This window comes from Drepanopeziza brunnea, assembly GCF_022702325.1.
Source record: "Drepanopeziza brunnea f. sp. 'multigermtubi' strain 214-2 chromosome Unknown ctg2, whole genome shotgun sequence".
NCBI lineage: Eukaryota > Fungi > Ascomycota > Leotiomycetes > Helotiales > Drepanopezizaceae > Drepanopeziza > Drepanopeziza brunnea.
The window spans coordinates 689,645-712,744 of NW_027094065.1; the positions used below are offsets into that span (position 1 = coordinate 689,645).

The following is a 23,100-nucleotide window of genomic DNA, read 5'->3' on the forward strand; positions in this document are numbered from 1 at the left end:
CAATTGGGCCAACCAGGACTTCAGATGGTCGCCGTTCATTGATTTCGCTATGGACGAAAGTCCAGTTCTCTCGTCTGTTAACCATCCGAATGATTCGTCCGCGATGAGAGTCGAAACCCTCTATCAGCGAATACGACAAGTAGTTTTGATGACGTATATCTAGGCTCTTTGTGACAGTGCTGCCAGAGCCTCGCCGAAACATGGAGTGGAGCATTGTCCGGAGCATGGCCCGCACTCTAGTAGCTGGGGCAACATGCCTTCCGCACGGGCAAAGCACGAAACGGCAAACTCGATATACACACCGTGAAAGATCCAATGAACTCGATTGCCGATCATATGCTGCACCCAGAAACGAATGGCAATAACTTCGTTGATGCTTGGCAAGGTTGTTGGAGGTCTCGTCGTTTCGAGCAAACTGTAAAACACCTCCAGTAGTTTCTTCGCTAAACCTCGTCATTCAGCTAGTAGTGACCCTTGATATAAAGCTTGGCTAACGTCATGTTTGACCGTGATGATGGACTTGTATGAAACCCATTTCAGCACCCAAACAAGCATAAGGAAAGCTACTGAGCCACTATAACGTTCTCGCCAGGTCGAAAAGCTCCGCGAATCCAAAAGCCACATTGCGAGCTTCAGCGCAGTTCTCCTTGCCTCGGAACTGTTTTGAATGCTCCTCGCTAGAGCTCTTTTCCCAACACCAATCTCAATAGCCAGTGAGCACTCCACTTGTCAGGCGAGATTCCTACGACATTTTCTGATCACCCGACGTGACTTTGCCATTTTTTTATCAAAGAACTTGTGTTATCAAATTCTCATTCAAAAAGATTGACCCGAAAGGTTTCGACTTTTAATTGCGCGGAAGACAGTCGTTTATGCATCCGCCAACGAGGTTGTACAACAGGGTAAAAGCCATCGGCCCTGAAGTAGAGAAGGCGGACTCCGTGGCTGAGTACGTGCCTTAAGCGCCCTTATCTTAGGCCTCCCAACAAAGATACCAAGGTGCTCATGGACTCACAGCAATTTTCGTAAAGTTGACTTTTGAGCTTAGGTGTTGAGTTTTGATTTTTTTCAATTTAGATGACGTTGGAATCTGGTCTCGTTTCGCACTGCCTATGCCTTTGGAACATCTGCGACCTTTGCTGGCGTACGAGCCATCGTTGTGATTGCAAGTACGGTGTGCTGAGAGTGGAAGGTACGTTAGCTTAAACTGGAAGAGCTTACAGAAGTCTGTAGGGTATCAAAAAAAAAGGGTGGGGGGGGGGGCAATAATTGCGTCAGAATTTCAATCCATTTCAAAAAATAATTTTTCTCCGAAAAAACCTTTGTTGTAGAGTTGATGACTTGAGGTGGTGCTTCCGATAATGCTCGCACCTAATATTGGGGCGCCGCCGCGCCGCCGCCAAGGCTCCAAAATTTACTCATGAACTTCGGCCTTTGCAGGGCTTCGGATCAATATATGAAAGGTTTTATCGGGTCACCTAAAGCCGTGTCAGTAAAAGCCAGCAGCTCCGCGAGAGTACTGATTTGCTGAACGGTAATACGGCTCGGTGTAGCGTGCCGGGTGTATCGGCCAATGGCTCCGCGAGCATACTGACCATCGGTATACAGGGTTCCGGATCACTCACAGCCGTATCGGCATAAGCCAGCACCTCCGCAAGTGTACTGACTTGTTGTCTTACGGCTCGATAGAGCCTGCCGGGACCTTTTTGACTTTTACCATGCACAGCGAATTGGCTCCAGTATCTGACGAGACGCTCAATTTTCAGCTCTCTATCCCACTGAGGACTGTTTTCAGAATACCGAATAACAGTATGGTTATCACGATAGCTGCACCCTGAGCATTTAGATATTTTAATTGAAGTCCCGGTCGGGACCGTCAAGTGATATGGGGCATTGTTGTCTAGCAACGGCACTCGCTAGCGCCCTCGCTTCCGGAGAAATAATAACAAAGACCCACCACGTCGATTCTCAACGATCGATGCGCAAAAAGTGCAAAAGCAATGTCTAGAGAACCCCCCTCTCCTTCTCTAGAAAAATTTCGACCTCAAAAAACGATGAAAAGAAGGCAAATAAAATTGGTAGCTTCTCTTTGATTGAGCGTGTCATCCTTAGTGCAGGGGCCATGCTAATCTTCTCTGTATCGTTTCAAATTGACCACTGCTTTAGTCAGTATACTACTGAGCCATCAGACCTTGGGGCAACTTACAATGTCCCGAAGGACAAAAGGCCAACTGTAGTCAGGTTATATAATACCGGCTGAAATTTCTCCGACATTAAACCGCCGACATCTGAGGCCATGCTCATATCAGGCAGCAGCCTGGAGCCTTGAGTTGCAGAGTCCCAATTCGGAGACGGCAATCCAAGCAAGCTTCGTGGATACAACAGAATAAACTATTTTCATACGTCATCGATATTGAATGGATAGATAGCATGAATGATATATAAATATCGTAAAGCATAAAGTAGAAACACTAAGCCAGCGCCTCTAGGCGATTAAAACAAACACGTTGATCTTGACTATCTCATCTTTTCAGCTGTCCTGCACCAACTTCGACCCTTGACACCAAGATCCATTGCATGTTTCTTCTCATCCGTGTAGCAAAGACTTTCGCACTGCTTAGGAACTATATATGCCACCTAAGACGTGAACGCTAGTATACCATACTGCGCACGCGAGGGCTGTAATCGGTTGGAAATCTCGGCGGATCCAGATAATTGAACAATACGAATATTTATTCAAAAGACACCAATTTTTTTTCAAATGCGAAATATTGATTACAAGGGCATTGGAGTATCTAATTTCAAAGAATGCCAGTATGGTTTAACGAGCAGTACCGAAAAGGGAAAGAGGCGGTGTATATTAATGACTTATACTGCAAGATGAGAAATAGTGCAAAAGCCGATGTATATTATTCGTTTATTAATATGAATGACAAAGACGCTCAAAATCCACTCGCAACCTCGAGTATATGCAATACATACTATAAAAGAGAGCGTATTACAATCACCGATTCAACACTTGAATACACGGTCCCTTCCGCCCCGAATGCCAAAGCTTTCTCGTCAGAGAATTCAACTAACACACTAACGCACAGTCAATAATATGCTCTCTAAACGAAACAGCCCATCACCGGGATGATACATACGCATCTGACAGTCTATTCTCACAACGTTAGCTTGGATCCCAGTCATTCGAGCAGGTGAGATACTTACTCCACCGGTACAATCGACGCTGGGTGTGTAGGTGATGCAGTCGCCGCGGTATGTCGGGGTGTCGGGAGTCTGAAGCTCGCTGCACTGTATTCATCCATGGATTCTGTCAGTCGCTCATGATCCTGTGAAACCGGGGAGGGGGGAGGGGGAGGGAATCAAAACTTACGCAGAACTGGTACTCTCCAAGGCAGTTGACATTTGGGTATGAAGTGCCGCCGCTGCAGTAGGCCGGTTGTCCGGCGCGGACTCCGGCGTGGACGACTCCGGCGCTCAAGGCGAGGATGCTGAGAATGGCGGTAAACTGCATGGCTGTTAATTTATTGATGGACAAGATCTATATCGAGGTGTAAGATTCTTTTATCTTCTTTTGGAAGGGAGTTGAGGGTAAGGGCGGGATTTTATGGCATTACTACCTTCGAGTCTCAGAATCCTTTGCCGAGTCGAAGGAGCATAACATTGCATAATGGAAGGATTTCGCAGCTGAGTTAAATCAATCTACGCAACGATCGAGGACCCTACTGACAGGTACGTACAACTACCACAGTACAGCTTAATTATCGCCTGAGGGTGGCTCAAAAGCTTACAACTTCACTTTAAGCCCCCTGGTTCCCCAACCCTCAGGCGGTAATCATTACGCATGGGACTAGGAGGTAGTAATTGGATTGACTTTTGAAATAGGATTTCGGAGGCTCGATTGACTTGCTTAATTATCTAATGGAAATTCGGTGTAGAACGCTTTGGTGTTAGGAACCAGTAGCTGGATAGCTTTACCATTGGGCTTAACGGGCCAAAAAGGTACAATAACTGAGAACGCTACTCTACTATATATAGAAAAACGCCTTAGTCAGCTCACCTGACTAAGCCTTCTACTCTTGACACTTGGCTTGTCTGCATTTCGGCTATAAGAGATAGAGATCTTGCAAGCATATAAAATGTTAAACGGTTTCCTTGATTCTTTGTTTTAATCTAGCTACCGGTACATTTCCGAGTTTTATTTGCAATAACGCCAAGACCACGTGCAACCACGCCAACCGACCCTAATCGTTCGATATTCTCTCTTAGCGGAGTGCACTATAAAGCTATTCTTAAGTTCATTTTAATCCTGATCCGTTAAAAAGTCGAAATAACCGATATAACGGACCAACATAACCGATATGTAGCAATTTTGATTAACAACGTCATTTCCGATACCAAAAGCAAGCGTAAATCTTCGTATAATTATTAGCGCTTAGCTTAAAATTTTTCCGATTTCTATAAGTTCCGCTACTCCGACGTATTATTTGCTTTGCAGATTTTCTCGGCATCGATATTCGAGGTGACCTTTTCGATTGCAAATCGTATAAGTTGTTAAGTATTGATAATCACCGAAATGAGGCTGATCGCACGTATCGCATTTTGTAATTTTTCATTTCGTACGTGCGGCCGAATCCTTTTCGATGCTTCGAAATCCTTCGCTAACGGCCGTTTTCGATTTACAGTACTACGTACTACGTACGTACTTGCACTCACCGAGATTGATTACAATCAACATTTTCATACCAAGTATATACGTAGTAGTGCAACGTTGTAACTCGACCCTCTCGAAAATACTACTTACCTTAGTAAAAACCTCTGTTTCGTATCCTCAAGGTGTAATAATTACGCCTATAACGTTGTACTCAAAACAGTTCTGCTTACCACCGAAAGCAGCCTCGAGCCTCTTCCTCGGTTCTCGAACCCCGGACCGTCTAATGTCTTTTTCGACGCTAATGTTACCGACAAGCATGCTAAAAGCAAGGAACTACTACTATACAGTACCGACATTCAGCCCCCTTAGCCACTCCTTCGACCTTCGGAACAGCCAATCCACGGCGCCTATTCCCCCTTTATTAACAAGGCTGAGCCTCCCCCCAGTCAACCCCCACGTACTCCAGTTGAGTTCAACACCTCTGGAGCCGCCTACTCAGCTTCCTTCAATCTTTACTCTCGATAGTTTCTGATTTCACGCAATAAATCATAATCTTAAGATCTTCCTGAGCTCCATATGATCTCCCGCTCTCCCGTGAGTTCCTCAAGTAGTCGCTTAAGATTGTCGCACTATCTCTTCTGCTTTCATAACGTCTTGTTTTCGCATTACTTTCGCTCGAAATATCGATATCGCTTTCGTTAATATGATCTTATAAATTAGATTCATATCAATCTTTGAAACGAATCGTTGCTGCTAAACCTAAGCATTAAATTCAAAAGTATTCGAGTATTGAACGTCCAATCGTTTTTCGTGTTTTCAATCTTTTCGTTTAATAGTACAATGCGAGTAAAGGATTCTTTGATTATATATCTGCTAATTTAAACAGTGAAAAGTTCTCGATAAGCCGAATAAAAAGTTCATATCGGCATCGATTTAACAATCAGTTTGTAAATCGTAGAGCGGTGATTTCTGAATGGCTCAAAGCATTATCAACTCCATTGCATAGATTAAATACCGGCTCAACGATACTACGTTTCAAGGCTGAATGAATCCTTACTCCGTATAAGTTGATCTGTTTGAGAGCTGGTAAGATCCCTTGCAACTTTATACTTTCGACATGTACTTATCCGTGGGGGGAGGATGAGTAACCCCCTCATCCATGCGTCGATCCTTTTCTAAGTAAACCGGGCACGGCGGCGGCAGCTCTACGAAAGATCTGCCGGGAAATCAACATCCCTCATTGCATATATCCTCTCCCCTCCTCCCGCACCGCCCCCGCGCCCCTGAATGAATCGGCCCGTCTTCTTAAAAATGCCACAATTTCCACGACGAGAGAACAAAACAGGATAAATAGATCATATGTAAAATCTCTATATATTAAACTAGCGATCTACATAATTTGAACTTTCCAATTCAAACTCGATACAGCCGCGTATCCAAAGACAGAGGACTCTCCGGTCCCGACTCCATCGAGGTCTGTATAAGGTGGCAGGGGGATCGCGATAAGAGACGGTATAATACCAAAATACAAATTCCGTGCCGTCAAGAGCAAGCTTTTGCATCCGCGCCGTTATCCTTATCCATATCTAAAACGAATAAATAAAACAGAACAAAAAGGCAAACCATCCCTCGCTAAACTCCGTCTTGTGTATCGATAATACTACGATCTAGACAAACAAATGAAAAAGAAAAAGAATCCCAACTCCGGGAGTTGTGATCAGTATCGCCGTCTACTCAAGGTCTTCAAACTCGCCGTCCCCGCGCTGTTCCGCAGCACCTCCCTGATCAGGGAGCCGAGCCCGACCGACAAGCCCGCCTTCTGCACCTCCTCGACCCAGTCGTCCAGCTCGCGGACGGCCAGCTTCCGCCCGAACTTGTTCTCCAGGTAGGTACCGAGCTCGCGGATGCGGACGCGGTCGTCGCCACAGTGGTTCTTGACGACGGCGCCGTCCTGGCTGCGGGCGAAGAGCGAGTTGACGAGCAGGTACGCGACCTCGTCGACCTCGACGAACTGCATGTGGCCGTCGATGCCGGGCGTGCGGGGCACGGCGCCGACCCGCATCGAGTATTCGAGGATGTTGGCCGTCATGTTCACGCTCGCGGCACCCTCGCCGAGGATGTTGGACGGCCGGTGCACCCAGACCGGTAGCCCAAATTGAGTGGCGGCAGCGACGAGGTATTTCTCGCCCGCCCACTTGCTCGCTGCGTACCCCATGCTTCCGTCCACCGGGGGAGGGCAGTCCGGGATGAAGCGCTCGCCCAGGTCCTGCTCGGGTATAAAAGAGGCCACGCCCGCCGTGGATACGAAATGAAAGGGCGTTTTGCGCACCATGGCCAATCTGACGAGCTCCTTGGTCGACCCGAGGTTGGAAGCGGACAAGGACTTGTAGGACTTAAGGAACGAGACGTCGCACCCGTTGTGGATAATGCGGTCGGCTTTCTTGGAGAGCTCGGTAAACTGCGCGTCAGTAAGGCCGAGACGCTCGGACGCTAGATCGCCGTAGTATTTTACTATCTTGGATGATGCGATGGGGAGGGAGCGTGAGGTTTTGCCGTCGGGGAGACGGATCGCGATGCAGTGGATTTTGCCGACGCGTTCGTCGGCTACGAGTTCGCGGAGGATTTGAGTGCCGAGGAACCCGGTGGCGCCGGTGAGTATGACTTCCACATAAGATCTTGAGACCGGTCGCAGGCCGAGGGAGTGAGGGGAAGGTTCAGAGAGTCGGGGGTCAAGGGCCGTCTCGGAGTCCCAGTTGATGACTACTGTGGTCTCGACTTGGGAGACGGCTTCGATCTGGGCGGCCATACTCTCGAGCGTGCTAGACTGGAAGAGGGTATAGAGGGCGATGTTGGCGTTGAAGGTGTCCCGGATCATGGCTTGCACGTTCACAAGGAGCATGGAGTTGCCACCGAGGACGAAGAAGTCTGAGCCGCCGCGCACACCGGCAACCGAGACACCAGCTGGCAAGCAACGACTCCAGATTTCCTTGAGAGAAGCCTCGGTCATGGTGAGGTCAATTGGCGCGGAGTCCTCGAATTTTTGCTGAGAATCTTGAGATGGCAAGTCGAGGGCGGCAAGTGCGCGCATATCTATCTTGCCATTCGGTGTTCTGGGTAGGATGTCCAAAGTAACGAAAGTGTTGGGTATCATAGCAGAAGGAAGTGGTAGTCCCGCAAGGAACTTGCGGGTATCGGTGATCTGCCGGCTAAGCACTGCGAAAGCAACAAGGAAAGCATTGTCACCCTCTCCACGGAGGCAGACAGCTGCCTCGGTGATCGCGCCCTTGGACTCTCGCACAATGGTTGATCGGATGTCGTCGAGTTCGATGCGGACACCACGAAGTTTAACTTGGTTATCACCAGCTATGCGACCGAGGAAGACGAATCGTCCGTCCGGAAGCATCTTGGCTCTGTCGCCGGTGCGATACATGCGGTTCCATCCTTTGGCGAGATCAGCGTCGGATGCGAATGGATCGGCGACCCATTTCGCAGCCGTCAGTTCTGTCTGGCCCAGATAGCCTTGCGAGATGCTTGCACCGCCGCAGACCATCTCACCTGGGAAACCGACCGGTACGGGGTTGAGATACTCATCGAGGATATAGGTAGAGTAGTTGGGAAGAGAGGACCCGACGATCATGTTTTGCTCGCTAGCGTGGGGATCTTGAAGCGGAATCTCCCAGGCGGAGTTGATGATCGTTATTTCTGTAGGCCCGCAAGAGTTAAGCAGTCGCAGATTGGGCAGGTTGACTTTCTGGAATTGCTGAACGATGGCACTGGTGAGCGGTTCGCCGCAAGAGAATGCGGTACGCCAAGCAGTGAGCTGTTGAAGGAGCACCGGGTCTTGGCGAAGAATTAGGGCGTAGACTGAAGGCGTGACGATCGTATAAGTGACCTGGTGTTCGACCATGAGATTAACGAGTGCCATAGGATCAGTTCTAGTCTGCAGTGATGCAACGACCAGCTTTCCCTGGGAGGCAACAAATTGCATCATTTGAGCGAGAGAAAGATCAAAGCCCAGGTTAGTTGGCTGCAAGACGACTTCTCGGCCAATGTCCCATTCTTTATTGACACCGTAAATGTGATTAATGAAGTTGGAGTTGGTGAGAAGTGTTCCCTTAGGTGTACCTGTAGTACCGGAAGTGTATATGACACAAGCTATCTCGTGTGGCTTCGACATATCCTCGGTGTATTTAGTGCGTCTTCCGCCTATATCTGAAAGTTTGAAGATGTGGCGGTTAGGGGCCCGAAAAGCACGCTGCGCTACTGCCCAGGTCTGCTCATCGCAAATGATGGCGACTGGCTTGCAGTCATTGACGATAAGTTCCAGGCGAGCAGCGGGGTTGGAAGTATCCAACGGAACATAGATAGCTCCAATCCGAATGACTGCGAGCCAGTAGCAAACGCTCATTGCGCTGGGCTCACAGTTCACGCCGACAAAAGCTTGGGGCTTGACACCGAGTCCGAGCAGATGAGCAGCAATGGTGCTGACCCACGAAGCCATTTCAATCCAAGTCAACTTTCCGCCGACGTTGTCGACAACCGCAATGTTATTCGAGCGAGCTTTGACGGCCCAGTCAAACATCCGGTTGATGGTGATGGATTGATCAATGTTGACCCGTGGGCCAGTACCGATGGTGATAGCCTTGTGTGCTTCCTTAATGCTGAAGACTGATTGGTCCTTGATAGGGAGGGATGGCTTAGATGAGAGAGTCTTGAGAAGGTGGGTGTAGGATTTGAGGACAGTAGAAAGGTCCTCCTCGGAGTAAAGGTAACTTTGAGTAGACACTGTGTGATGTTGATCAGCAATTATTTGAGCCGGATGTCAAAATTTATTTGTGGGCATACCTGTAATCAATGTTGTGCCATCGACAGCCAACTCAACATCGAACTGCAAGTCGTATGGGTTGCTAGCATCTTGGAAGTCAACCACTTCCGCCTCGCATTCGCCGAACGGCACGGATCTCAAGGATCCCATCTTGTAATTCATGAGAACCTGGAACATGGGATTGGATGTGGTGGAGCGGGGGACTTCAAGCTTATCGAGCAAGACATTGTATGGAATCTGAGAATGCTCCAAAGCAGCTAGGGTCTTGTCTCGTGCTTGCTGGGTGAGCTTAGCGAACGATCGGCTCCCCTCAACCTTGAAGCGAAGCGGCAACAAGTTGACAAAGAAACCTAGAGTATCGACATGATCGGGATCGTTCTTATTAGCATCAGTAATACCAATGCAGACATCATCGATGTTCAGCAGCTTGTGTAGCATGGTCTGCAGAGTAGCTAAGTGAAGGTGGAACGGCGTGACGCGGAGCTTTTGACTAGCCGCCTTGAGAGTCGCAGTGAAGGAAGCATCGAGCCTGGCATCCATGATACGGATATTGTACTCCGTCAATGGTTTGCGGGACTTGACGGTGCCGAAGTCGAAGAGAGGAAGCGTTTCAGGAACGTCGGGGAATTCGGACTTCCAGTATGCGACGTCCTTGCTGAGGGCTTGTTCAACAGTTGCGCGCTGCTTATTGGCGTAGTCGATGTATTGATAATTCAAGGGAGCAAGTTTATCTCCCGAGTAGATGGCTGCGATATCGCGAACCAGAATTTGGGAAGAAGTGGCATCCACAGCGATGTGGTGGAATCCCATGATCAGCACGTGGGAGGTAGGGCTCTCGATGAGAAGTGTAGCTTTCATGCTTTCGGCATTCTCGAGATCGTAGCTATGATCATTCGTTAAGTTGAACTCCTCCTTGACCTGGGCCTCGCCGGTGTAAGGCTTCTGCACCATGACGAAGGGAGTTTTCTCAACGGCCCCCAGGTATGCGAGGTAGTTGGTCTTATCTGTAAAGAACGCAGTGCGGAGGGTCTCGTGGCGGTCAATGAGATCGTAAAATGCTTGGTTGAAATCTGCGACGCGGAAAGGACCCTTGATGCGGTATGCGAGCGTGATGTTATAGGTGGCGGGGTTTGTGAGGAAGGATTGGAGGAACCAAAGACGTTCTTGAGAGAACGACATGCGTCCAACACGCTCCATGCCGGGCAGAAGTTCAACGCCGTCGTACTCACCAGTCTCGGATCCTGCTCTTGAAAGCCAGGTAAGGTCCTCGGATAGACCTGGAGTAGATGGTCGCGTTGCGAGAAGGGAAGGAGTGCTAGCTCCAGAAGAAGCCGAAGCCTCGGATGGTGGCGAGGTCCCCTCGGTAATTCTGATCTCAATCTCCCCTGCTGACGCATTAACAATTTTGACGAGGGCACCCGCTTCAGCGCAGAGAGTTTGGATACTCCCTCCACCGAGGACTTTGAGAACAGGCACATCGACATCAATCGAGCTCAAGAACCATGATCTGATTTCCATTGCCATGAGAGAGTCAACGCCAAGCGCCAATAGAGGCTGCTTGACCTCTATATTTTCAGCAGACGCCTGTAAAATCCGGCTCATCTTCTGCAAGAAGTCCCCTTGGATGATCTCAGCCCGCTGCTCAGCAGTGGTAGCTGCAGCAAGGCGTTGCTTGATAGGAAGCGATGATCCTCCCGCAGAAGAATTATCCTCGCCCTCCTCCTTCAGCACCATGTGCGAGAATCTTGGGTTAGATGCGTACCAAGGGTTGTCAGCTGTCGGAAGGGTACTGTTGCGAGGGAGACCAGTGATAATATCGTTAGAGTGTCCGGAGTTTGGACGACCAACCAAGATGCATTCGGCGAACATATCGAGGAATTCAGGCTCAGAAATAGCCATCCACTTCTGTCTTTTGAGAGAGCTCTCGAGAGCTGCATCTTGAGACACGACTCCGATGCCGATGACCATACCAATATGCATTACGGATGCAGTAAGGCCACGGGCGCGACGCTGAGCTGCGATGGTCTGCATATAACCGTTGGCGGCCAGGTAGTTGGTTTGTCCACGATTACCGACTGTGTTTGCCAGTGAAGAAAAGAGTATAAAGAAGTCAAGATCACTTCTTTCGCCAAACAGCTCGTCGAGTTGATTGGTCCCATCCACCTTAGGCCTAAGCGAGATTTGGAAATCCTCAAGAGTAATATCATTGAAGAGTCGATCGGCGAGCACCATCGCAGCGTTGGCGACACCGACAATTTGGGGCATCTTGCAGCAGATCTCTTCGTGTGTCTTGCGCAGGGAAGTACCGTCTGTGACATCGCAAGCGAAGATCTGAACATTGCCCCCAGCAGCGGCCATCTCATCCAGCCAGACTTGGTTTACGGATTTGGGGTTTCGGGTGGTAAGGGCAAGATGCTTAGCCCCGTTCTGGACCATCCATCTGCAGAGCGCCTGTCCAAGACCCCCCGTACATCCGACCAAAAGATAGGTCTTGTCAGATCTGAAAAGCTCCTTGGTATTGATGGGGGCAATCTGAACAGATACCTCTGAGGCTTTTGTGAAATCCAGTACAGCGGGGTATGCTCGCGTCTTGGAGTTGGGAATTTGAGACAGTGAGACGATCTCAGGATCTTCAGAACGGTCGACGAAATTTGCAGCGACGAAGTGTGCCTTGAGAAGTTCATCGTGGAGATAATCTGGAGCTTCGTTATCACCAGAGCTAGGCTTCTTACCGAAAAGATCGTGGACCTTGGTCTTGATGCATTCCGCGGATCCTTGGAAAGCAGAAATGCTGGAAATCTGGTCCAGACCTGAGAAATCCAACACCATATCAATCTTGGCGGGGAGGATTTTGCGGAGGATTCGCTCCGGGGTATGTGGGTTGATGTAGATAGTTTTCGATCCTGCTGGGACAGGCAGCGTAGACGCAGAGAATATCTTCAGTCCCAGTGCTTCGGCTGTAGCTTGGAAAGCGGAAGCTAGGCTTCTGTCCGGTCCCAAGAAAAGGACGGTGGATCCATGGCGAAGCTTGGAGAACAGGGCGGTGGAGACGAAAGTGCTGGCAACCGACTCGATGAACCTCGGAGGAGAATCAACCTTGACATAGATCGGAACTACCTGCGAAGCTGGAACATCGATAATAGAAGCGTTGATGTTGGAGAATGCGAGAACATCCTTGCCGGACGCAATATCGCCACCTTCAACAACCTTGCCGATAGTAAGGTACATATGCATGTTCTCTCCAACCTTGACAGCTGATAGCAAGGAATGAGTAACCTTGATCTTGATAGCGGAAGTATCCTTAGTGGCGATCATGGATAGATGAGGTTCTGAAAGAACGTATGATCCCTCGGACTCGGATACTACGACTTGTGTCTCGGCTGGCGAAACCTTCTTTTGGATCGGGCGGCGGCGAGCATTCAGTCTATTATTCAAGATTTGATCTGCAGTGATACGAGGAATCAGAAACTTGCCATTCTTAACAACAAGTTCGGACTCAGCCGTCCAAAGAATGTTGGGGCTAGCAACTCGAATAGCATCGTCGGCGAATAGTCGCAGGGAAGCTGCGGCGATCAAGTCGTTGCTAGTTTCAGCCTCGGATGGCTCAATATCCAGAAGCTGGAACTGGACATGGGCATATTCCGATTGCATACCGCGTCCCACACCAACGGACATGTTCGCGTAAGCATTCTCGAGTCTGCATCCAGATGTGACCCATAGGACTTGGCGGGCTTGATCGACTACACTTCGAAGACCAGTGATCGTTTCTTGCTTCAGATCTTTCCAGATCGGCTGATCCAAATCTTGGATGAAAATGACAGATGTAAAAGGAGTAGTGTGGAGATGAGCTTTGTCAATGCTGTCGATATACGAAAGCTGTGGCAGTTCGTTCCCAAGTCGTCGGCAGGACTCGGAAATATATGCCGTGATCTCGGCGTTTCTGGCCTGGTTGCCGCCAATGATGCAGATATCCTTAAGAACAATAGGCAATGCTGGCGGGCACAATGGCTCTCTCAAGAATTTAACCTCGTCGGAGAGTGCCTGAGAAAGTACCACAGAAGTCATGAACATCGGGCGATCAGCGAGATCATTGGTGACCTGATCCACGCCAGAGAACCCTGTCTCCTTAAGAAGTGAGGTCCATTGAGACATCGAAGCAGCAGGGCCAAAGCGGCGGCTATCTTCGTCTCCCAGCCACCAAGCTGGCAGACCTAAGGTCATAAACTTGACGCGGAGAACATCCGGGACGCTGATCTCCTGTAGCAAGACATATCCGCCGGGCTTGAGGAGCAAGCGAATATTCTCCATGGTTCGCTGGAGATTCTGAGAAGTCTGAACCACGTTCGATGCGATGACCATATCAAAAGAATGCTTTTCAAATCCCTGTTCAGTTACATCGCCTTCAATCTCAAGAGGTTGAAACTTCATCTTGCCCGTCCACTTCTGCAAGTTCTCGCGGGCCAACTCGAATGATCTGTCCGTGGCGTCGGTGAAGGTATAGCTCTTGAAAAGATGGCCGATTTCTTCAAACACACCTTTTGTGACAGATCCGTTGCCAGCGCCGACTTCCAGGATCTTCATCCCGGCATATCGATGAACGACTTGGCCGACGGCTCGGCTGAGAGAAACATTTGACTCCTTGATTTGTTGGCCAAGAGCATAGTATCTGTTGAGCATATCATCCTTCATCATGCACTCGAGTAGGTTCGTCTCCCCACGGACGACGGACAAAAGGTTCTGCCCAACAGTAGTGATGAGCTGTATATCGACCTGATCCATATGCCTGGCGGCCTGTGTCTCGAGCCAAATTGGGTCATCCTTGGCCCAATCCGCGCGAAGAGTTGGGTGTTGGCCATTTTCTACGACAGGAAACAGATGATCGATAAATTGGAAGATACGTTGGTGGTTCCAAGAAAAGGTCTCGACCTCTTTTCTGGACACAGAATGGTCCAACTTGCGTAGGTACATGTAAGCAAGTCGCTCGCAAAGATCGACCATACTGAGCTCTTCGTTTGCATCCTCAGCAGAAAGGGCAGGTCTAATAGCAGTCTTGGATACTTCCGGTCTCCAGATTGTCTGAGAGTAAAGCTCAACATCGTTATCCGCGTTGGCACGCTCAAGCGAAGTACAGGCAAGCCCCTCAATCTGCAGCCTGGGAGCTCCAGTGGTTGAGTCGCATATTTCGATATCTGCGACGATCTTCATATTCTCGTTGCTCGTAATGAATGTATCGATCGTGACTTGTGTGGCGGGAGCAGCTTCATCGCGGTCTGTACTGATGCGAAGACACTTAATGCCCGTCGGAAGGTATGGAGAGGCCATTCCACCATCACCAGGGAAGTGAAGGGCAGCGAATACAGTCTGGAATGAGGCATCCATCAACGCGGGATGCATCATTGCCGGCATCTCAGGGTCCTCTGGATACTCGATAGCAGTGGCAGTGGCTCTGTTCATTCGACGGCTAATGCCGGTCAGACGGTGGAAAAGGCCGGTGTAGTTAAAGCCAATCTCAACCAGAGAGTTGTAGAAGCTCTCCACGTCAAGGGTGCTTAGAAGTAAAGGAGTATCATCCCGAACTGGAAGGATGATGTCCGGAGTGTTCGAGTCGGTAAGGACGACACGAAGGCGGCCCTTCATGTTCAAATCCCATGTCTCAGCATCCACTCCAATAGCCGAAAAAATACAAAACTCTGCCTCGATAAAGTCTTCACCATTCAAGGGTCCTTCGTGTGTCTTTTTCAGGGTCAAGAGTGTATCAACACCGGCGGAACCTTCCTCCAACGCGATGGCGCGGGACAACTCAATATCCAGCAGTTCCACCAACTTCGTCTGCTTATCCTTCGCCAGATCTTTTGATGCCTCCAAAGCCATCACAAGATACGCAGCACCGGGATACACGATTTGCCCTTGTACTTTGTGACCAGCCAGCCAAGGAGTCTCCGGAACTCGAATGGTGTTGCGGTACCGCATATCATGCTCCAAATCGTCTGGAAGTTGGGCGCCAAGAAGATCGTGGCGCGGCTTACTGCGTTGACGGTATTTACGCGAGTACCTGGTCTCGCCCCAGTATATCTGAGAGTGGTCCCAGGCGTAGGTTGGGAGGCCTGTAGCGAGCGCTGGAGCGACGCCGGATTGGAAGGACTGGATATATTCGGATGTTGTGAGGGCTGAAGGAGCGACGTGATTCATCAGTCCTCCGAGACAATTGGACATAGCGGCAATATCGTTGGTGAAGCGAGCGAGCGTTCCGCCATAGGGGAGGGAAACCCCGGTAGCGGCTTTGTAAGTTTGGAGGAAAGGGCCCTTGAGAGCTGTGTGCGGACCAACTTCGATAGCGAAGTCAAAAGGCTCTTCACCGAGGACCGCTTGTTCGACAGCGGTGGAGAAAAGAACCGGCTTAAGCATGTTGTCTTTCCAGTAGACACTTGTCAGAGCTTTGAGATCCACCTCGTCTATGATTGGGTCGCCAGTGACGCTAGAAACCCAAGTGCAGCCGTCGGAAGGAAGTTTTGGGTTAATGTGGCAAGCTCTAAGCGAGGCCATATAAGGAATGGAGACTGGGTTCATATGCTGGGAGTGGTAGGCTTTGTTGACCTTCAAGGCTCTAGCAAAGATGCCTCTATCGTCGAGAATAATTTTAGCCTCTTTAATAGCGTCAATATCACCAGACAAGGTCACGCTTTCAGGGGCGTTGCTGGCTGCTACTTGGATCCGTCCAGACAAGGCGGACTGAGCACAGAATTCATCAGCGTCCTCATGCGATAGACCAGCGGCCAACATCGTTCCCTCCTTGCCAGATGGACCCTGGGCAAGCTTCGTATGCAGTCCTCTGTAGTATGCGATCTTAATAGCCTCGGAGGCACTGACAACACCAGCCGCGTACGCGGCGCCAATTTCACCACTAGAATGCCCGACCACAGTGGTAAATTTGTGGCCAACAGAGCGCAAGATGTCAACAAGCATGACTTGAACTGCGGTGCATACTGGCTGCGAGAACTCGGCTTCGTCAATTCGCTTGCCGGCCTGTTTGTCGCAGATTACGTCTTCCAGGGTCCATGCAGGTCCGTCGGGCAGCCCTGCAAGTGCAGCATCGAGGTGGACGACAGATGCCTTCGCTATTGAAGATGAGAGCACCAGCTCGCGACCCATATTAGCCCATTGAGCACCTTGGCCTGTGAAGACGCCCAAGATGCGAGCGCTCTTCGATCGGTGGTCACGGCGCGTACCGATAGCCGCTGGAGGTGTTTGTTGTGTCTTCCCTATGGTAGCCGTCATGTTAGCCAGCAACGCTTCTCTGGTCGGTCCAGCGAAGGTGGCTTTGAGAGCAAGCTCGGACCGACGGTTCTGGAGAGTCCAAGCAAGGTCATTGAGATTGATTTGATCGTTGCTCGCAATGAAGTCGCGGTAGTTGGAAACCATGGTAGCAAGAGACGCCTCATTGTTTGCTGAGAGAACAAGGGGAATAGCCATTGGTGTTTGGGTTGATGCTGGCATAAGCTGCTTGCGATGAAGTGCTGGTGCAGGGGAATAGCTTTCGACGATGGCGTGGGCATTAGTGCCGCCGAAACCAAAACAGTTGACCGAAGCACGTCGGGGTTGGCCGGCGGGAGGAGCAGGCCAAGCTTGAGTCTCGGTAGCGAGTGCAAGGTGGTCAAGAAGGGGGAGGATCTTGGGGTTATAGCTCTGGAAGAGCAAGTTACCAGGGATAACACCGAACTTGATGGCATTGGCAGTCTTGATCAGACCAGCCAACCCAGCGGTTCCCTCGGTGTGACCCATGGCCGTCTTCACAGAGCCGACGATCAATTTCTCCCCTTCTCGCTTGACGTTCTCGGCAAAGAAAGCGTCTCGGATACCATTGGCTTCGATGGGATCACCAGCTGGGGTCCCAGTACCGTGTGCTTCGAAGTACTGTGGGCGATCGAGGGCGGAAAAGGGGTTCAAGCCAGCTCGACGGTAGACTTGTTGGATCAGACTTGTCTGAGCTTCGCCGCTGGGTAGAGTAATGCCCTTGGTGCGGCCATCGCTATTTACACCAGTCTCGCGGATAATGCAAGTAATGTCGTCTCCATCCGCAATGGCATCGGAGAGCCTCTTCATAATCACAGCCGCGAAGCCTTCACCACGGGCATATCCATTCGCGCCAGCATCCCACATGCGGGAACGTCCTTCGGCTGACAACATATGGAGATTGGACTCCGCAGCCATAAATTCAGGGTTGAGGATCAGATTCGCACCACCCGCAATCGCCATGCGTGCTTCTCCAGAGCGCAAACTCTGGACGCCGCGGTGAACCGCGACCAAGCTGGACGAGCAGGCAGTGTTGATCGTCTCGGACGGACCCTTCAAGTCGTAAAAGTAGGACAGTCGGTTGGAAAGGATACTGAAGTTTGTCCCAGTCGCAAAATAGGTCGGCAAACTCTCGGGACTGCGAAGAAGCATTTCGCAATAGTCTGCTGTCATAACACCGACATAAACGGCCGTGTCAGAGCCTTGCATAGCTTCCATCGTGAAGCCGCCGGATTCCATCGCTTCGTAAACAGTTTCGAGGAGAATACGATGCTGAGGGTCAACGGCCTCAGCTTCACGAGGATTGATGCCGAAGAAAGATGCATCCCACTCGCGCACGTTTTCTTTGAGGAGATAGGCGTGCTTGACATTGAGAGCTCCGGCTCTTTCGCCATTGGAGTGGTGGAAGCCATCGGAGTTCCAGCGATCCATGGGGATTGCTCGTAAGGCATCTCGCTTGTCGAGAAGCATCTCCCAAAGCTTGGAAGGCCTGCTGGCTCCGCCTGGGAATCGACATCCGGTCCCGACAATGGCAATCGGCTCTCCTCCTCGCATGGTGAGATTTTGAGAAGCTTTGACGGATACCATTTTGATAGAGTGATGGGTTGTAGTATTGTATACTAGGATTTATACAGGATCAGAATCAACGAGTGATATGTGATTGGAAATACGAAATCGAGTTTGTGTTTGATGTCGGTGATCTCTCTGATCTGATGAGTCGGGGATCTACAAGGACTGGATATCTTCAACGGGACCAAGTCGCGCTAAGTATAGCAGTTAAGAGTAAAGGATGTAATTCTGAAGTTCGATGTAGCGATGATAACTTCGAGGTTAAGGTTATTGATGGGAGAGGTCCGGTGACTCGGGATGAACAAGTCGAAAGTTCTTGGCCGGGAGATCAAAAATAGTTCGAGTTGATGATTGAGTGGCAATGGGGAGTCCTGGAAAAGATAGCGAGTCGAAGTTTTTCAAAGTCGGGAAATTTTGAGTAGTTCAAGTCGAGTATTCTCAAGGGTCTGGGTTTGGTTTGGACAAGGAAATGAAGATGGGAATTCGAAAGTCTACAAACCGCGGTACCATGACTATGATATACTAAATCCTGAAATATCGATACCTCGCCGGCTGATGTGAACTGGCTCCCCGCCGACGAGAAAACTCTTACGGCGTGATATCCCAGTGCAGCAAAGTCTCCGCCCGTGGCTTGTCGGAGGTTTGCTGCTGTTGACAGCTTGGTCATCCTGGTCGGAAGGTTTCTGCACCACGAAGCTTTTTCTAAAAGCTTATCGTGGTACTAAGAAATGCTTCCCAGGCAAGAGGTCTTCCATGCTGGAAAGGGATTGGATTGGGTACTCAGCCACTGGGGAGTAGCAAGAAAGCCACCGATTCAAGTGACCCAATTCATGCTCTGACACCGAAAATTACATTGAGAAGCTGTCTTTAAGATCCAGAATGTATGCTGGAGAAACGAGGTCGGATGTTGAGGACGACTTGGGGAAAAAGTGAATATATCGTGCAGTGGTTCCGGCTGGCGGCGATGCTGAAGATCTGCATTAGGCGCAATCAATCTCAACCATTTGGGCTTCGACACTTCGAAGACTTGATAATTACTTTGTAATCTTTAGTTTTCTCGTATAGGAAATACAAAGTATGGCCTGAAAAGACTACCAATTGGCATGCAGCTCTGGATCTTGCGAAGTCAAGAACACCTCGCTCGACCTTGAACTTTTCTGGAGCCGGGATTTGTCTAGACTTGACAGAAAATTAAAATTAAAGCATAGCATAGATACAGCTCGATTAAAGCAGATATGATGGTAACAAGAGTGATCCGCAATCGGAAGTCGTTATGGGAGTCGAGAAAGCAGAGAGAGGTTGATCGTCGCGATTCGCGACGCCGTCCAAAGTGAAAACTCTATTTTGCAGGCTCTTGGCGTGAATATTACCTGTAGTAATGCTGGTGACTTTCATAGATATGAAATATATCAATCGGCCGTCAAAGGAGCTATTGCATAACACGCTGGTATCTGCAGCTCCTAGAGCAATCTTCTATTCGATGCTCCGGGCATGTCTGTGACCTGTTAATATCACGTGTCCCAAGATTCCCAATAGCACGGGGAGCTCTGAAGTATCTGTATCTTCTTCTCCATAGGCCGCCGTTTGTTACTGGCATCCCACGACGGCCGCATCGATATTTTTTTTATGCATACATGTGTTATTCTGAAACATATCAGTATTGCTGTACCAGATTTCCAGGCTTGACTGAAGCCGAAAAACAATATCACGTTTTAGGCAGCGCTGAGTGCATCGCCATATGAAAGCATCCAGTCCATCGCCAACTTGATATCGCCGACGCGCCCAGTCAGCGATGATCACGATCCAGATGTTATTTTGGTACCTGCGCCGTGAGACGTCGGCCAGCGATGCTGTGCTTTCGACATAATGCAATCGTCCGAAGTCCATGATTACCGCTCGTCTCGACTTTCCACGTGCGAAAATGGTTGATGACTTCAGCTGATGCCGAATTTAGATGACCCGGTTCCAGTAGTTGTTCACTCGCAAACTACAAATAGCAGAATTTAACAAATCTGTGGGAAATTCGGTGTCTTTCGCTCGGTGGCTGTTCAAAGATTCAGCTGCGGCTTCTGAGGGCAACTCGGGGCTGAGCCACTGAATCCGTGAATATACTGTGCCGAGAAAAATTCAGTCTGACAGAAAGCACCATCGGGAACTTATCGAAAGGTAAAGAGAGCCTCACACTGGCATTGGCTGATACGATCGAGAAATACTTAAACAGGGAGATTTCTTCTGAAGATCATTCATACAGCATCAGCAACCTTCGCAGTCTATTCACTTCAACAACAAAGTACAATACTCTATTCTGACACCCACAGAGTCCGGCATATTCATCCTCTCTGTTGCAGGCATTGTTGCTACTTTACACACTACTCTTATCGTCGTCTTGATACTCTTCACCGGCTGCAACAATGGTCAAATCAGTATTCTCCGCCGCAGGAGCTTACCTCGTGGCTGCCCTGTCGGCTAGTTCAGCATTCGCAGTTCCAACCGAGGACCACTATTCAAAACCAGGAATCTCGAAGATGATCTTCATGCCCGGGAAGGAATCGATTCATGGTGCAATCATGAACCTTACCGTGGGCAACCCTCCTCAGTCCGTGGGTCTCCTCAGCGATTGGACCTGGCAGTCAACCTGGATACACACTCCGGACTGTGCAGGCGTCCACAGCGTCGAGAGATGTATCCTGGCGGGCCAGCAGTACTTTGAGCAGACCAAGTCTTCGACATTCAAGAACACGACCTACAAGCAACAATCCTTCCTGGGGACTGATTATACGCCTGGCATTCCTTTTATCACGACCTTCGGCAAAGACACCATATGCTTTAACAGTGAAGTTGATGGCAGCCAGAAGTGCTTGAAGAACACCGTGATGCAGAACACGAATCTGACCAACCCGCTCCCGGCTGTCTTCGATATCGCAGGAGTATTCGGCTTCGCTCCAGTTCTCAGGGGTATGAACGAGACTTTCTTTTCAGCACCCTACCAATTTTTTAAGGCCGGGGTCCTCGATTCAGTGGTGGGATGGCACATGTGCGAGCAGCTCAAGGACTCCAAATCCTGCCACGGGCAAGACTACATGACCGTCCTCGGCGGCACCGACCAATCTGTGTACGATCCCAGAGACACCGTCTTCCACGACATCGTGGTGGATGACTGCATCAACTCGGGCGAGCACCTGTCGTTGAGCCCAGCCCGCACCAACTACTGGTCCTCTAGATGGACCGGTCTATGGATCGACCACAAGCCCTTCTCCCTCAAGGCCACCAACTCCCCGAACTACAACGCGACGACCAGGAACCCTCGGTGCGACTCCATCGAACCTATAGCCATCTGGGACGAGGACAAGTTCGGCCACGGTGCGCCCATGCCCTGGGACGCGTTCAACTACCTCGTCAAGAAGACCAGCGCCACCCCGCTCGACGTCTTCAATCTCCCGGGAATTTCGCCCGTCAACCCGGGCGCCGGCGGCCTCCACGAAGTCCCTTGCCGCAAGATCGAAAGCTTCCCGACCATCTCCTACGAGATCGGTGGACGGCAGCGGATCTCTTCGGTGCCGCAGCAGTACATCGACACCACCCTCATTCCCGGGAAGTGTCTCCTGAACGCCCGCGTCTGGGACCGGCCGGTTGACGGGGCCCAGACCTTCTTCGGCTTGCAGGTGCTGAGCAGGACTTATTTCCAAATCAACTATGCTACCAACCGGGTCGGACTGACCCCTTTGAACCCGCGACTCTTGAAGTAGATAGTCACCGCGGGGCCCTTGGAGAGAAGTCATGCAGAAGATGGACCGGCTTTCCTTTTCCTTTTCGATATTTATCAACTGCGAGTCTCTGGAGTCATAATCGTTTGCATACATCTTTTCTCGCGTTGAACTGAATTAAATTAAATGACAAATTTTTCATAGTTTTGTTTAATCGTCGATTGCCTTGAATTTGATTTGTAAAAAACCCCGACCTGGCACACCCCGGATACTGACAGCAAAACACTTATCCAAATACACCTACTAGTATAAACAATAAAGGAAATCTGCATGCATAAAAAACATTGCTATACACACTTGCATTATAGATATAAAGATGTATCTCCCGGTATTTGTTGCAAGTCAAGCAATTAAAATGTACAGAGGTACAGCGGCCGCTGTACCTCTGTAGTGAAAATATACGTAGCTAAAAACTGTCTTAAATATTTAAATTTATCGAGGAATATAAACAGTTATTATTTTCAAACGAATTCGTATATACATTAATCGAGAAATATAGAAAATTATTAGATCATTTCAAAATCTTAGAACGAGCGTTCAAAGAAACAGTTCCAAATAATTAGACAAGGACGGCATAGGACGGTTTTTTTCAAGGAGACAGTCTATTAGCTAAGCTGTTCCTGAATAGAGCTTAGTACTGAATTTAGGCGGTCTAATAACCGTCTTCTATAAAACAAGACCAGAGCCCTTTTAAGCCAGTGTCCATAATGAATTAGAACATAGGGGATCATATAACCGCTGTACCTCCCTAAACGGCGTTAGGGAAAAAGTTCCTCTTTCATACGAGGCTACAAGCACTTTTTTCAACAATCCCATTTTCGAATTAAAAAAAAATCATACGGAGTATAGCGAGAGCGGATTTTGATTAAGCTTAATCGTCTGTTACTTTAAATAATAATTCGAAAAGAAAAAATTTACCGACCTGGCGCAGAACCAGTCGGGATTTTTTACAAGTTAAAGTTAAGGTAACTGATAAGTAGAATCGGGAGTGG

At 49.4% G+C, this 23,100-nt stretch overlaps 3 protein-coding genes across 3 annotated transcripts; 1 reads left to right on the plus strand and 2 right to left on the minus strand.

Annotated features, from left to right (window-relative positions):
• Positions 1–3,072: 3,072 nt before the first annotated feature.
• On the minus strand, positions 3,073–3,520 carry L3040_001415 (uncharacterized protein; the record flags this gene model as incomplete). Its single annotated transcript, XM_007292972.2, has 4 exons — positions 3,073–3,084; positions 3,147–3,158; positions 3,214–3,297; positions 3,380–3,520. 4 exons carry the CDS (start codon positions 3,518–3,520, stop codon positions 3,073–3,075), a joined length of 249 nt encoding a protein of 82 aa, XP_007293034.2.
• Positions 3,521–6,377: 2,857 nt separating this feature from the next.
• Positions 6,378–18,362, minus strand: L3040_001416 (uncharacterized protein; the record flags this gene model as incomplete). The annotated part of the gene is made up of 2 exons (XM_007292973.2): positions 6,378–9,445; positions 9,506–18,362. 2 exons carry the CDS (start codon positions 18,360–18,362, stop codon positions 6,378–6,380), a joined length of 11,925 nt encoding a protein of 3,974 aa, XP_007293035.2.
• A 2,393-nt stretch (positions 18,363–20,755) lies between these two features.
• L3040_001417 (uncharacterized protein) lies at positions 20,756–22,090 on the plus strand (the record flags this gene model as incomplete). The annotated part of the gene is made up of 1 exon (XM_007292974.1): positions 20,756–22,090. One exon carries the CDS (start codon positions 20,756–20,758, stop codon positions 22,088–22,090), a length of 1,335 nt encoding a protein of 444 aa, XP_007293036.1.
• Between the last annotated feature and the right edge of the window lie 1,010 nt (positions 22,091–23,100).